General features: G+C 37.7%; 3 protein-coding genes across 3 annotated transcripts; 2 read left to right on the top strand and 1 right to left on the bottom strand.

Moving 5' to 3' along the window:
• The first annotated feature begins 55 nt into the window (after positions 1–55).
• Positions 56–2,990, top strand: LOC106929426 (glycine N-acyltransferase). The gene is made up of 5 exons (XM_015006381.2): positions 56–311; positions 462–572; positions 654–762; positions 1,972–2,098; positions 2,275–2,990. Exons 1-5 carry the CDS (start codon positions 240–242, stop codon positions 2,672–2,674), a joined length of 819 nt encoding a protein of 272 aa, XP_014861867.2. The 5' UTR covers positions 56–239; the 3' UTR covers positions 2,675–2,990.
• Positions 822–5,293, bottom strand: mgme1 (mitochondrial genome maintenance exonuclease 1). Its single transcript, XM_015006379.2, has 5 exons — positions 4,402–5,293; positions 3,899–4,136; positions 3,697–3,829; positions 3,437–3,567; positions 822–2,901 (listed from the first exon to the last, which is right to left on the bottom strand). The coding sequence occupies exons 1-5, from the start codon at positions 4,913–4,915 to the stop codon at positions 2,865–2,867; spliced, it is 1,053 nt and encodes a 350-aa protein (XP_014861865.1). The 5' UTR covers positions 4,916–5,293; the 3' UTR covers positions 822–2,864.
• A 923-nt stretch (positions 5,294–6,216) lies between these two features.
• On the top strand, positions 6,217–13,149 carry snx5 (sorting nexin 5). The gene is made up of 13 exons (XM_015006382.2): positions 6,217–6,377; positions 8,500–8,604; positions 8,716–8,826; positions 9,002–9,123; positions 9,225–9,348; positions 9,685–9,780; positions 9,881–9,986; positions 10,080–10,155; positions 10,254–10,293; positions 10,387–10,473; positions 10,923–11,082; positions 11,582–11,667; positions 11,912–13,149. Exons 1-13 carry the CDS (start codon positions 6,345–6,347, stop codon positions 11,960–11,962), a joined length of 1,197 nt encoding a protein of 398 aa, XP_014861868.1. The 5' UTR covers positions 6,217–6,344; the 3' UTR covers positions 11,963–13,149.
• Positions 13,150–15,810: the final 2,661 nt, after the last annotated feature.

The following is a 15,810-nucleotide window of genomic DNA, read 5'->3' as shown; positions in this document are numbered from 1 at the left end:
TGTTAAAACATAGCATATACTAAAAAATAAAAGATAATGCAGTTATTAATAATAATAATGAATAATAATAATTACTATGCTTTCGGAAACGGTCGCATAGCTGGTGCGTTTATTTGGTCAAGAAGTCATTTTTCTCGAAAGTGCGAAAGGAGAAAGAAGTTCCATAGCCCCGCCCCTCGCCACTGGACCTTGAGAAACTGACGTTACGTTTTCGCTTCAATTACTCCTGTCTTAACATCATGGAGCTGACTGAAGACCAGCTGAAAGTTGCAGAGATTGAACTGCAAAGGCAGCTTCCTCAGTCACTAAAGGTATGTTTGCTGCATGACTTATGATCTGCACGTGGATTCATCTAGCGACCGCATTTCACAACTTAACTGTTTGTCTGCCGCTAAAACAGTTAAGTTTGAGCGGCAGACTAACTTCACTAGACTTTGGATTAAAACTGTTTTATTTTACAGATTTATGGTTTCTTGGTGCTCAGAAACAGAGTGAAATCGGATCCTTACATCGTTTTAGTGGACAGATGGCCACAGTTCAGCGTAATTATCTGCAAACCCAAGTATAAACAGGTAATTACTCTTTTGGAAGAAATACATGCAGACTTTGTGTATGTCAGTTTTTAAAATTATGCATACCTGTTGTCTTTCTAGAAAACGGATCTGTTCAAAGACACAATGGTTTTTGCAAATGATGAAGCTATTCTCACCGAAACACTAAGGAACTCTTCTGTGATTGACTGGAGCAGGTACCTTTGTCTCGGTAATAACATGTTTCTTTTGTTCTTTCTATTAAATTAAACTGAATCAACACACTTATGATAGACTGAATTTGTTTTTATTACCCCAGAGTTCAAGTTAAAATGTTAGTTTGGTTTGAATTGTCATTGTGTTCAAAGTTCCCTGTAGATAATTCACAGATAGGAAAATATATCTGTTATAAACTCAACCTGTATTGTATAACTACTAGAAAGATTACAATATATAAGAGCATATTGTTTTCTTATCTGTCAGATTTCAATAAGCCTTTTCATATTTATGCTGGCATGCTCCACTTGTACTCAAAAGCCTTTATTACAGAAAGGTTTTGCTGGTGGAACTAACACAGCAGTACTTCCTTTGTGAAACAGAACCAGTTCTTCTTTATACGTTCACTGCATGAAATTTGTTGTTTTTCCACACTCTTTATGCACTTTCTTTCCACCATCATGTAGGAAGATTGCTCCTGTACTCACACTCACACACACACACCCCCACACACACACATACATACATGCATAGCGTTTTGCAAATGTATTCATACCTCCCGTAACATAACCAGAAACTTAAATGTTGCTTTATTGGGATTTTATATGAAAAACCACCAGAAAGAGGTTCATAATTGTGGAGTGGAGATATATATGTGCACTAAATACAGCTGCAAGTTTTTTTTTTTTAAGATATGCTTTAGGTTTGCTTCTGTCAGCTTTGCACATCTAGAGACTGAACTATCTACCCATAGAAATTGTGTGATGTTTAGGATAATTAGGATCTGTATGATCCTAATTATGTCTCTAATAAACCTCTAAGACCTTCACAGAAAAGTTGTGTTTATACTGAGATGAAATTAGACACACGAGGGTTCTGTTTACTAATCACGTGACTTCTGAAGATAATTTTATTTAGGAGTATCAGACTAAAATGGACTGAAGACAAATGCATACATTTTCAGATTTCTGTTTGTAAAATGGTTGAGAACTTTGCATAATTTTCTTTCCACTTCACAATTATCCATTACTTTGTTTAGGTCCATCACAGACAAATCCCAGTAAAACACGTTGCAATTTGTGTCTGTAAGGTGACAAACTGAAAAAAAACCTTTACAATGCACTGCAGTCAGAATACGATTTTATGTGAATTGTATCAGTGAAGCAAAGAAATAAAAATGCAAACTAAGTTTTACTCATGTGAGCTATGATTGCTTGTGTTAAAGGAATCACTCTTCCCCACATGGAGATAGTCAAAGCAGTTGCAGCAGAAAGGAATGTTCCCAACAACAAACTGTCACTTTGTCACATGATGATATTGGAAGATGTATCCAAGCTTCCTGCTATAGACTGGTATGACCAACTATACACTATGCTTATTTAAAAAACAAAAAAACAAAAAAAAAAAACAACGATTCACAGTATCAATTAAAAAAATCAAAGTTTCTAGCAAATTATTAATAAAATAGCATCTCATTACAAGAACAGAAATCTGCTCTGACATGTCAGTTTGTTCTTCTGTGCATCAGCTCTGGGATCTGCCTCAGCTCCCTGGATGAATCCCATCTTGACTTGGTGAATCAGACGTGGAAGTTTGGAAGTAACGAAGGCGCTGCCAGGATGATCCGCAATATGGTTACAAACTTCCCATCCTGCTGCGTTCTGGATTCCGAAGGGAAGCCTGTTTCCTGGATTTTGACCTACGTGTACTGCGCCGTAGGAATGTTATATACTTTGCCAGAACACAGAGGGAAAGGCTACGCTAAAGTCCTGATTAGCAGCATGGCTAAAAACTTCAGTGGTCAGGGCTACCCCGTGTTCTGTTTCATAGAGGAGGAGAACCGAACCTCTTACCAGCTCTTTAAAGGCATGGGATTCTCTGAGGATCCCTCATACAGAGAAACATGGTACGGATTCAATGATTTTTAAATGCCCAAATGAGAAAAGCTAACCTTATAAATAATACATTTCATAAATGTATAATTACAAGGTGTTTGAAAATTGTTTGACAAAATAACAGGAGAATTAGTCATAAATATAAAAATCATTCCTAACTTGTTATTTGGCATTTCTAATTCAGGCTTCAGTTGTTAAGCTGGAGCTTTTCAGTGCAGATCTATCACTTTTCAGGAGACATACTTGATGAAGCACTTGACCTGAAAATTAAACATTAGAAAATGTGAGATTATGGGAAACATCGCTTGATTATTGACAAATAAACAGCTGTTTGAGAAGAGACAAAAAATGTGGTTTTTTTTGTTGGGGGCGGGGTGGGGGGGGGTTGTGTTTGGATGTGGTGCCATTTAAAAAACAACCATCTTCCTGGTTACACCCAGATAATTGCTAAGAAGTAAACTATAAATAAGAACAAGAAAGTCATGCTTCTTTAACAATACTCTAGATTCAAACCAAAACACCATAAGAGCTAAAATCTCTAAGCAATGTTTTTCATCCCTCTGTTTTAAAGGATTAGTATAACGACTAGTGATGCTTGAAGCTGTTTGGTTAGCTTTATATCAATTATGTACTAGTCTGCTAACAACAGTTATGCCACAAAGTGGTATTTACATTTAAAAAAAAAATCATTAGGAAGTAAAGTGCTACACTTATTGCCACCCTGGGTGTGTAAAGAAAGCATTAAGAGGCTTAAACACAAAATAAATAAATAAACTCATTATGTTTTTTCTTTACTTCTGCTCTCTGTAGTCCTCTAGGCGTATCAACCAAGTTTTCCAGTACTCTGACATCAGCTCCGAGTTTATCTGGTGAGCGTGAGCAGGGGAGCCATCTTTGTAGGCAACGACTATGAGGCCATTTTCAACCTGCAGTGAGAAGACATGAGACAAGTGTTGTAAGCACAAGAAATTCAGAGAAGATAAAAGGAATTTAACTACACCCTGTTACTACAACACAAGTAAATATAAGATGTGTCATTTACCAAGGTACATCACCTGGTATTTGTAGTTGCCATCATTGTTCAGAGCCCCGGCATATGCTGCAACTTGAACAGGGTTATCATATGTGTTGCTCAAGAATGGTTTGGGTTTTTCTGAGGTTTTCCAGTCTATGACACACAGCACACCCCTGTGGAGAGAAATGGACTGTGAGAGACATGAAGGTGGTAAGAAAAACTGAAGTCCAGATGAGTTTTACCTGTAGCGCGCGACGCAGTCCACAATTCCCAGGTAATTCAGGGAACCGTGCTGCACAGAGCTTTCAATGGCCCTCACTGCACTGACGTCCTCCAGTACGTGAGAGATGCTCTGGATGTATCCTTGCGCTTCAGGAGGACACTGTGGTGTCTCTGAGAGATTCTTGTTCCTCCATGTGTCAGCAGAGGTCAGAATGTCCTCCAGAGCAGAATGGAAAAGCTTCCCTTGTTTAAATATATCTGGGCAAAAAAAAACATATCAGCTTTGATTGCAAGGTATAATGTATAACGATTTCACAGTATTTATCTGCTTGAGTAGCCAGGGTGCATTCGACTGCTTTGCATTTATACTCTGTCAATGATTTTACATCATCCTGAACACATCTCCTGACTGAGACAGGTGAGACATGGTAGTGGCTGCATCATGCTGTGGAGATGTTTTTAAGAGTATATTTGTATATTTGGGTATGGGAAAAACGCTTTATAGTATCTTTAAAAATCTTACTTTGACTGTATTCCTTGAAGCCCTCCTCTCCCAGCTCAGCGATCATCCTCCTCTTCCATCTCTCCAGGTAGAAGATCTGCTCTGGAGAAAGTGTCTGCTGAAGAATGCGAGTCACACTCGGGATAAACGGCCTACTCTTACCCCGATTTAACAAAATCCGGGCTGGGGGTCCCGCCTCTGGCTCCTCCGTTTCTACAGTCCTTTCAGAATTTATGAAAGGATGAAGAGTTTTGGGGAGCCTTTGCTCGGTCCGTGAAGGCATCTGAGCTTTGACAACTGGTCCATAAACGTGGTCATCTTCCGCTTGGAGGGTCTCTGGGGTCTGAGAGCTGACCCTGGAGGACATGACGGATTTCACCAGAGAAGAATAGCGCTCACTGTCCACAGAACTGTAGGGACTGTTCCTCCTGGGGCATGTCAGGCGGTGGACAGCGGAGAAGTGGCACGCTGTGAGGGAGGTGCTTTCAGGGACGATGATGCTCCCAGCAAACAAAACACGGTTCAAAACGAACATTCTTGCGACTTCAACACAAAACACTCAGACAACGGTGCTATTCGCAGCAAAACAGTATGAGTCTCGGGTAGTTTCGCGTTTTAAATCAAAATTTAGCACTTATACAACTTGGGTTCTTGCCCCAACATGTTCCAGCTAAAACTCGGCTAAGTAAATAATTGTGTTTCTAGCCGGCGCGCCTTTATGGTGGCACAACAACTTGTAGATGGGAAGTGAAGTTCATAATGCTGTTCTCTGGTTGTAGTTTTATACAGTAAAAACTACATTAGCTATGTGGGTGGGTGTAACATTGAAATGCATCCCTGAAGACGATTAAAAGAGTGGGCGCCAATCGCCTCATCGAAACAATACGTAAAGCGCTATTTTGTGAGTGTCAATTTATTTTGAAAACAAATGCTCGGAAACTATGTTTCCCGAAAGAATAAACACTGACGTTTATGGTTAATTAATTTTGGTTATAAATTAATAATTTTGATCACTGGAAAATAAAAAATTGCAAATATAAGCCTGACAGAACGATTACGTTAAAATGAGCATTTTGTCTAACTTCTGAAAATCCACCAAACCACTCATTTGAGCAGAAATTAAATTACATTAAAAATACTTTACTGGTCCCAAAGAGAAATTATATGTTGTTGCAACTCATTTTCTTCAAAGAGTTGTCGTTGACTTAACGAAATTAAAATTCTGTGTAGGAGCTTCCTACAATTAAGGACTAACATAATTAATAACTCTCAGTGTTTTATTTATGATTTCAGAAATTAAATATATAACACGATTGAAGTGGGCTGTACAGTGTAACTTTAGACATGTTTGGGCCTTTTTTTGCTTTTTACATGATTTAAAAATTTATTTTATTATTATTATTAAAGGAACAGATTATTTATAATATTAATAGGTAAATATTATAAATATTTATTTATTTATAATTTCATGTGAAATAGAAGTATGCTACTAATGCCTTACATTAGTGAGTTACAAAGCTTTAAACTTCAACCCCCCGCCTCTGAACTGTTGCAAGTGTAAAAAGGCCACTCACACTATGGTGGTGTATTTATGTAGCACTATTACATTATCTCCTTGAGTTTTCGTTACTTATATTTTTCAAATATCACTGCTTTTCATTTTTATTATTTTCAAATGTTGAAACATTATCTAGAATTTTAAAAAAAGTTTTCGTGAAGCGAGCATGTGACGTGATTGATTAAGTATTCATCCAATAGCAGCGTTAGCGTTTCAGATTTCTAACCAATCAGGTTGAACCAAGGCGGGATTTTTGAGCTTTCGTCACCAGGAAGGGGGCGGAAAAATTGTTTGACAGTTTGTTAGGAAGCTAACGCGGCCACCTAGAAAACGGCTTCCTGCATCGAGTTTGATTTAGTTTGACCTTCTTTTTATCTCTCTCTTTTTCGTCAATTTGAGCACTATCATGACATCCATAGATGAAAGTGACAAAGAAAAGGTACGGCAACTGCTTAGTGATTTGTATTTTGAGACGGTTAGCTGATGTTAACAGTTGCTTCTTTTTGTAGCAAAGTTATTGACTGGTGGTGTTAGCCTCTGGCTAAAAGTCGCCAACGGTATATTGATAGCCTAATCAATGAGTGAAATGTCATTAGGATGTCTGTAAGTTACAATAGTTGATTGCTTTTGATTCCCCACTGAATGAAAATGTCAGTGCTGAAAACTTTATCCCATGTTTTCATTGTTTTTTCCTGCTGTGAACACCGATTAGCGGTTAAGTAGCAAAACTACCAGGCTACCTTTTAAACGCCCAACTCAAAGAATTTATTCTTTTTATGATTAAATATTTAATACTGAGTATAATTCTTAAATTGTCGCCTATTTAACTTGTGTTATCAGTGAAGTCTAAGATTGTTTGAGGGTTTTACACTTTCCTCTTCAAGAATCAAAGAATGATGGCGAGCTGCAGCAGAAGTTATACTTTGTATCCAACTGAAACATTTTTGTCAAATAATGAAAGTTGATGATAAGTAGCATGTTTTCCCATTTATAAAAGTGCTCGCTTAATTCAGCTGGATTTGCACAAAAAGGGTGTGGGCCTTGCTTCTAAGCTCAAGCAAGTTACTCCATGCTTGCTGCTTACTTTAGGGATGAAGTACTTGCAAGTGTTAAAGTTTTATGCACCTCCTGTGGTGGTGGTGGTTGGCTAACCAGTGGTTTCTCAGAGTTGAGGTAGTGAATCAACAAGTGTGGGGTCTAGATATCAACTTCAGAAAATAAACTAGATAACAGTGATGCAGCATACCTATGTATAAATTATAGCAGCACTCTGAAATAGATGTAGATATTTGCTATAGTATATTTGCTAATCATGTTGGGTTTTTTTTGCCCATTTGCAACCATGTTTATTTTTCTTAGCACATTCTGATATACGCCGTGGATAGGGGTCACAAGTCTCTTGCACTGTTTTTCATTTTTGGAGCCAGTAGGTTAGTTTGTATTTCACTTTGCAGTGTGTTTTTGTATTTGTTTTGGTGATGGTGGGAAATAGCTTTTGGCGTGTGAAACTAGTGTCTGCAAACAGAGCATTTCTGTGAACAGCTTGTGCATTGTTGGGCTACAAAAATCAGCAGGCTGAGGCAATTTGAAGAGATGCTTTACAAAGATTTTGCTGACACATTTACAGATGCATCATAATAAATTAGAATTACAATTGGTTACTGAAAGTGAAAGTCCATGATATGGAATGAAATGTAGGTGAAGTTTGTATTACTCCTAATTTTACTAATTATGGCTCACAACTAACAAACTCTTGGAAATGTTCACTTAGAAAAGTAGAACATGGCCAATAAAAAAAAAAAAAAAAAAGATGACTTTGAAGTGTTTTGTTGTGATCTCCATAACCATTTGGAAAACTTGACACTTATACAGCTGTCAGTCATCGACATTTTCCACAACGATGGTAAGCCACAAAAGATGATTGCTGAAGTAGCTGGCTTTATAGAAAGTTGGATGGGAGGAAAAAGTGAGGTAGAACACAATGGAGATAACCTAGACCAGTGGTCCCCAAAGTCAGTCCTTGAGGGCCTGCATCCTGCATGTTTTAGTTCTCTCCCTGGTTTAGTGCACCTGCATCAAATGATGGCTCGTTTGATGGCCTAAAGAGAACATTGACTTGCTCAGGAGGTTGTTGCTACCACTAGGGACAGAACTAAAACATGCAGGATGTCGGCCCTCGAGGACCGACTTTGGACACCCCTGACGTAGACCAGTGGTCCCCGAAGTCGGTCCTTGAGGGCCGGCGTCCTGCATGTTTTAGATCTCTCCCTGGTGGTAGTAACAACCTTTTCAGCATGTCAGTGTTCTTCTTAGGCCTTCTAATGAGCCATCATTTGATCCAGGTGCGCTAAACCAGGGAGAGAACTAAAATGCTAATTTGATTTTTAGGCCAGATTTGCAAAAAAGGAGTCCCAACTAAATCTTAAGTTCATGTTATTTTGCCTTTAATTGTAATCCATGATCATCAAGATTAACAGAAATAGACACATGGAAAATATCACTGTGTGTAGCAAACATGAATGATATCTCTATTAAAAGATTACTTAATTTTTTTTCCTTAGCTGCGCTCTGTGTCAGTAGACTTGAACAATGACACAGCACTTCTCATTGACATTCCTGATGCTCTGTGTGAAAGGGATAAAGTCAAGTTCACAGTCCATACGAAGGTAAAAAAAAATCCCCACATGAAAATGCTGCACTTTTTTTTTCCTAATCTGATTCTATTAAATGAATTTATCAAGAATATTTTTAACAAAGAACATTATCCCTTTTCTCAGACTACACTGACCTCCTTCCAGAAGCCAGACTTCTCTGTTCCTAGGCAGCATGAAGATTTCATCTGGCTGCATGATGCTCTGGTTGAAACCGAGGACTATGCTGGTCTGATCGTAAGTTGGACTTTTAGGGACTGAAGTTCCTGCATAATAGTATCTTTGGTGGCTGCATGTACCACAAAAGAAGCACATATTTTGCATGTAAATTATAAAGCATTCATGTTATTATTGTGCTTTTGATTTGGTTAGAATCCTTGAGCGATCTTATGCCTTACTCAAACATTTCTAGATCCCTCCAGCTCCCCCCAAGCCGGATTTTGAAAGTCCAAGAGATAAGATGCACAAACTGGGGGAAGGTGAATCCACTATGACTAAAGAGGAATATACCAAAATGAAGCAGGAGTTGGAGGCGTGAGTTTAACATTATTATTTTACAAAATATTGTTAAAACACACAAATATATATATATATATATATATATATAAATTCTATCATTTCTTGTCACTTTCCAGTGAATACCTGGCTGTCTTCAAGAAAACAGTTCAAGTTCACGAAGTCTTCCTGCAGAGATTGTCTTCTCACCCTGTTTTAAGCAAGGACAGAAACTTCCAGATTTTCTTAGAGTATGACCAGGATGTGAGTTTCTCATACTGCTGACTTCCTTTTCCGAGCCGTCAGTTGGAAAGAAAGGAAGAGTTTACCAGAAACATGTGACACATGCCGTGCATCCTGCTGCGATCAGCAGTTAGACTTATCTGTGTTTGCTGGCCAAACTCGGACACTTTATGCGGTGTAATGAAGAGTGCAGCGAGATAATAAAATATTGGCTACTGTTAAATATAACTATGCCAAGATAACTAAGTTCTGGATACCAAAACCTTATCTAATTTAATTTTCTGAAGACTTTATCATACACATAAGTTTGTCAAATACGCACTCGTTTCTAACCCTTTCTGAATTTCCTTATTTTAGCTCAGTGTGAGGAGAAAGAATGCCAAGGAGATGTTTGGAGGGTTCTTCAAAAACATGGTGAAGTCTGCAGATGAGGTCCTCATCTCAGGAATAAAGGTGGAGTTCATGGATGATTGACTGCCTAGTTTTTATATGGCAGTTGCTGTTTTATAGTGACTTCCTCATATAACATTTTATGTTTCTGTTTCCTGAACAGGAAGTAGATGACTTTTTTGAGCAGGAGAAAACATTTTTGCTTGACTACTTCAGCAAAATAAAGGATTCCACTGCCAAAGCGGAGAAAATGACACGTTCACACAAAAGTATTTGATCATTTTAACATCTGCAAAGAAAAAAAAAATCTGCTTTGAGATGTTACGTTTGCATGATTCTAATCTTGATTTCGTCTTTTGTAGATATTGCAGATGATTACATTCACATTTCTGCCACTTTGAACAGCCTCTGTGCTGAAGACAGTACACCAAATAAGAAGTGAGGTTAATACATATGTGACTGCTGTGCATAGGCTTATTTTGCACATAATAAGTTTTTAGTGCTACTGCTCAGACTTTTTTCTATGTTCGCTTCAGAAACCTGGAGAAGCTGTCAGACCTGTTTGAGAGACTCAGAGTAAGTATAACTGTGTCACACAACAATCTGAATGCCTATAATTTGCCTACAAATTTATGGAAGCTGAACTTTGCCTTTTTTATGCGTCTGCAGAAAGTGGAGGGAAGAGTAGCATCAGACCAAGAGCTGAAACTCACAGAGCTGCTGAGATACTACATGAGGGACATCCAGGCGGCCAAGGTAAGTTGTTCCATCCTCAATGAAAATCCTTCATTTCATTTTACTCCATTACACATTTACTTAGCTTTTATCCATATAGTTCAATGCATTGTATGTGGCAGACTAGTAGTTTATAGAAGCAGACAAAAGTAGTTTATAATTGTTTAGAAGGAAAAAGGTGCAGGTATTCATTTATCTTCTCAAATAAAAATCTGAACAATATGGTATATATTCAGCCTGCCTTCATTCTGATTCCCCTAAATTGAATTAAGTGCAACCACACGAGTCAGGAATAAAGATGTGTAGAAGTTTAAAATAGGGTTAGGTCATAAGAAAATAATTCAAGCTGAAAACACTGGACACAGTGCTGTTTTACACTGAAACGCTAAAATTAGATTAATTGGAATTGTTTTATTAAATGCTCTTTGTATTTCCTTTTTCATCCTGTGAAATTGTTTAAAATTTCTAAGGACCTTCTGTACCGGCGAGCTCGAGCGTTGGTTGACTACGAGAACTCGAACAAGGCCCTGGATAAAGCCAGACTGAAGAGCAAGGACATTCCCCAGGCAGAGGAACACCAGCGACAGTGCCTGCAGAAATTTGACAAGCTGTCAGAATCTGCCAAGAAAGGTTTGTGTATTAATGTGTTTCAGAGGCAATTCAGTTCATTTTATTTATATAGTCCCAGTTTTAAAGGCAATAGGATGAAAGAGAGTACACACAGTTGGTCAGAGTTGAGAAAGTTAGTTAGAAAGATAAAGCCAATCGCATCATTTAGAGGAAAACATTAAGCAGGTGTCGCAGCTTAACAGAACAAAAGTCTGTCTGAAGAGTAAGAAGTCATTAGCATAGCAGCGGAAATGTTAAAGCAATTGGTGGCCCAAGCACTGTACCCTGTGGTACTCCACAAGTAACTGAAGAAGATTTATCATGTACATCAGCAAACTGGAATCAGTTGGACAAATAAGATTTAACCAGCCTGTTCCCTTTGTCCCTGCAACATTTTCAAGTCTGCATCCTTGATTAGATGCAACTCTAATCAAGTACACAGACTTGTTCTGTGGTTGTTTCTTTAACTGTAAAATATTTGACACTGAGCAAACGGTTTTTCTACAACAATCTATTTCAGAACTCACGAGCTTCAAGGGCAGACGAGTCGTGGCCTTCAGGAAAAACCTCATAGAAATGGCTGAGCTTGAGATAAAACACGCCAAGGTAAGCAGTGTCCTTTTTTTTTCCCCTCTGCGTTTCTCTAGTTGTCTGTAGTTAAACCTCTTGCTTGGACCATGAATAGTCATTGAATAGTCACTGTTCTCATATAATTATTTGTGTCCTATTTATAAACACCATATAGAGATTGAACATTAAAAATATTCATGATTGGAAAGTAAAAAAAACAAAAACATTTATTTCAGATCAACAATATCACTTATGTATGCAATTTCTTCTATTTCCACAGAACAATGTGGCTCTTTTGCAAGGATGCGTTGATCTCCTCAAGAACAACTGACATGTCTTCAAGCATTAATGTTTCAGCATCACTAAGTGACCAATCTTTACAAATGGAACCCCCGGCATCCCAGGGATGTTGCATCGACATGCCTCCATGTCTGCTCCAACCTGGATCTGATGCGACTTTAAAGCCCCGCAAGATACGCCTGTATCCTCTAAGCACAATGTCCTCATGTTTACAGAGTCCCTGTCTTCTGCCCTTTGGTCCATCTGTCTTATTTAATGTGGAGCTGTAACTCAATGTGAATGTCTCCTGAGAATTAGATTGCCATCACAAAGGCCTTCCATAAATATGCACACTTAATGGATGTGAAATCTTTCTTTTTCTTGAGTTTTATCCACATACTGTTTTTGGGATTTTTTTGCCCTTTTTTTTCTCTCCTTGAACTCTGTTTACCATCTAACTTTCTCCTTCATTTTTGCTTCTAGATTACTTTAAAAACAAACTTACACAAGTCTTGTTTTTCATTGTTTGTGTGCTTTATGAGGATTTTTGTTTTGTTTTCCAATGGAACTCTTACATAAGTGAAAAGAGTGCCTAGAAAATGGTTGTATTCAAAATCGTACACTAATTTACAGCCAAGAAAATCATGACTGAATTTGGAAAAAAGTGAATAAAAATGTTAATCTTTCAATGCTCAAAACTAGATTCACAGTGGTCCTTGTTTCTTACGGAAGTCGCCTCATGTTCTACATTTATAAAGGATGTTTACGCAAAATTTTGAAAAGCAGCATAAAACAAACCGGAAGAAAAATCAACAATAACCAGTTTGTAATATGTCTGAGGACATTCACTTCACCCTCACTGCCAAATATTATTCACCCAACCATTTTTTTGCAAGTTACTTCTTTAGTTTTGACAATGTAACTTGTCTGTCTTTACTTTCCCCTCTTTCATTTGATTATTATTATTAGTCTTCCAAAATGAACCAGATATCTGTAGAACATCCTGTAAACAGTTTGTTTATTGTGAATTGAAGAAAATGCACTTATGATGGAAATGGGCCCTCTACAATCGCGTCCTATGCATTGGAGTGTTACAATGCATTATAGTTTTTTAAAGAAATGGAATGTATTTCTAAAAGATTACAACTGTTCACATTCTTTTTCATAACACATTTTCTTACAAAAAAAAAGCATTTTATGGATTTGTAAAGGCATTGAATAAATTTATCAGAAATCTAATCTTTTTGAAGTTGAGTCAATTTTTCTGCGTGTCCCCATGTGGACTGCACAGGTTCATCTAAATAAAACATAGATTTTTCAGTAAATAATTTTAAAAGTGAAGCTCAAAGATGCGCTACATTCAGTGATATATTTCTCCTTTTTTTTTTTCTTGTCTTTGGTGATTATGACTTGCATTATGAAACCTAAAATTCAGTTTTCTGAAAAATGTTGCGTAAGATCATTACCGGATTTCTAACATGGAAATGCTGACTTACTAAAAAGTATATCAATGTGCTGTACAGTATATTCACTGAATACTTGGTTGTCTGCTTTGCATTAATTACTGCATCAGTGCAGCATGGCATGGTACAGCCTGTGACTGCTGAGCTGTAATAGATGCCCAAGTTGTTCAATAGTTATAGGTCTGGTGCCTAATACCCCTGAAACATCCTGTGCAGTACAGTTTGAGAACAGTTTTGTCTACTGCACTTTTTTACTTTCACTTAACTTTACATTAGTGTGGTTGGTTAACAGCCAGCTTCCTTAGCAACGACCTTTTGTGGCTTACCCTCTATGTGGGTGGTTTTGGCGTCAGGTCAACAGTCTGCCCTATCATGTGTGGAAGATAACATGACAATTGCATAACATTCCTCTATTAAACATATTTTTCATTAGCTTTATGGGATTAAAATGTATTTTTATGTGAAGCTATAACATTTTGGAAATAATATGATTGAACGTTTTGGTGACGTTCTAATTTACACTACACAAAATGTGGTTACATACTCCACCAGGGGGCAGTATCTATTTATCCTGCAGTGTATCCTGCTCCCACTAAGTTTAACCATATGGGTCTTTTAACACAGCTGTGTGCATGCTTGTGTTAAATCCATTGACCACTGTGAATCTCAGAATGGGACACTGTGGTGTGTTAGGTAAACTTTAAGGAAATGCCAAGGATCTCATGGGAATGATGTGCAAACTGCACACACTGCATATCCTTATTCATGAACAACTGCTACCCAGGATAGGCTAAAACTTTTTTGTCTACTGTATGAAACATTATTAACTAGTCTAATTTAAATGATAGCAGCATATAGTAATATTTTATTGTTTTTACCATAATTGAAACAATGTTTTAGGTTATACTGACTTATCTAATCATGGCTGACATTTACATTCCAGGAGGCAAAAGGTTATGTGTGAGACTTTCAAAGTTGTGACTCCCACACAAGCAGAATATATGTCCCTGATGGATTTGTCAATAGTGATGACCCAAGTCCTGCAGTCACAATGACCTCCAAGGTTTGGTTTGATTGGATAACACCAGAGACTCTAGCCAATGAGCTGATGACAAATTATCTGTGCAAACAGATTAGTTTGCCAGCTGTGCTCAGAGCAAACAGTATTTAAAAGTGCAACATTAAAGAGATATTACCACGCCGGATCCAAAGAGCAAGGCCTGCTTTTGTAACATCAGGATTAATGAGGAACAGACATTAAATGAGCAGCCTGTTTTCACGCCATGAAACAAAGGCCTTTATTTTTAGCTATTGCTTCACATCACTGCAGCTTCAGTCCTGGATGGATGTTTCTAAATTTGGTCTTTTCATGTTCATTTTTTGTTGCTGCTTTGTTGTGATGAATTATGACAAAGGCAGTGAAACCTAAAAAGACAAAGACTGTCTCAGTCTCAGTCTGTTATTTCATGTTGTTGAATGAAAAGCAGCCCAAGCTTGTACTACTCTGGTCTGCTTCGTGGTTAAGTGACCTCTACCATCATCATACTCTGATAGGGGGAGTAAAGTGCTCTCCTGAAGCCCCACTGTTCTACATGAGGCACAGGCTGAAGTACTGAAGCAGGACTTGCCGAAACTATGCATAAAAGCCTCCTCAAATAGAAACTGTCCCCTGAAGGGCCTTTATTAAAGACATGGCGCACCTGCAGGGCTTGCTGATATAACTGATTCTTCTGTGCTTCCTTACTGAAACAGAACCAGATGTTTCATCCAGATACAGATTTACTGACTCTTTAGTTTCTCGTTTCTGTCAAGTCAGAGTAAAAGATATGCCTTTCTCCATGACAATGTTCATCACCATTGAATTTGTCTTTTTCTTAGATTACAAACCCAAACTTTAATATATTTTATTGAGCACATGAATCTATAATTGTGAAGTGGTAGGGTAAAAAACATGGTTTTCACACGTTGTCATAAATGGAAATTCGGAAAAGTGTGGAGTATACAAGAATTAAGGCTACCTGAGTCAATATTTTGCAGAGACAATTTTGTTGCAATTACAGCTTCCTTATTGCAAATCACCTCTAACTCAGTTACATTAGGTTGAAAGCATTGGTAAACAAAAATTAATAAGCCCTGCCACTAATTCTCGACAAGTTTTTGGTCTACTTTGACTATACCACCCTAACACATGGATATGGTTTGTGTTGTCCTGTTGGAAAGTGAATGTCTGACTGAGTTTTGTAAGGTTTGATTTCACCCATCAACTTAGAAAATCTTATTTGTCCCCATTAAAAGAAAACCTCCTCTAAGCATAATGTTGCCACAACTGCATTTTACAGTGGTGATGTTTGATGCCACAAATAGCATTTTATATGACCAAAAGAAGCTTTGTTATGGCCTCAAGTGACCTGATCACAGAACTTTATTGAGGTTTATG

The sequence above is a fragment of the Poecilia mexicana genome, unplaced genomic scaffold, assembly GCF_051168715.1.
Source record: "Poecilia mexicana isolate PSO_F unplaced genomic scaffold, ASM5116871v1 scaffold_15, whole genome shotgun sequence".
NCBI lineage: Eukaryota > Metazoa > Chordata > Actinopteri > Cyprinodontiformes > Poeciliidae > Poecilia > Poecilia mexicana.
This window is presented reverse-complemented; position numbering and strand designations above follow the sequence as displayed.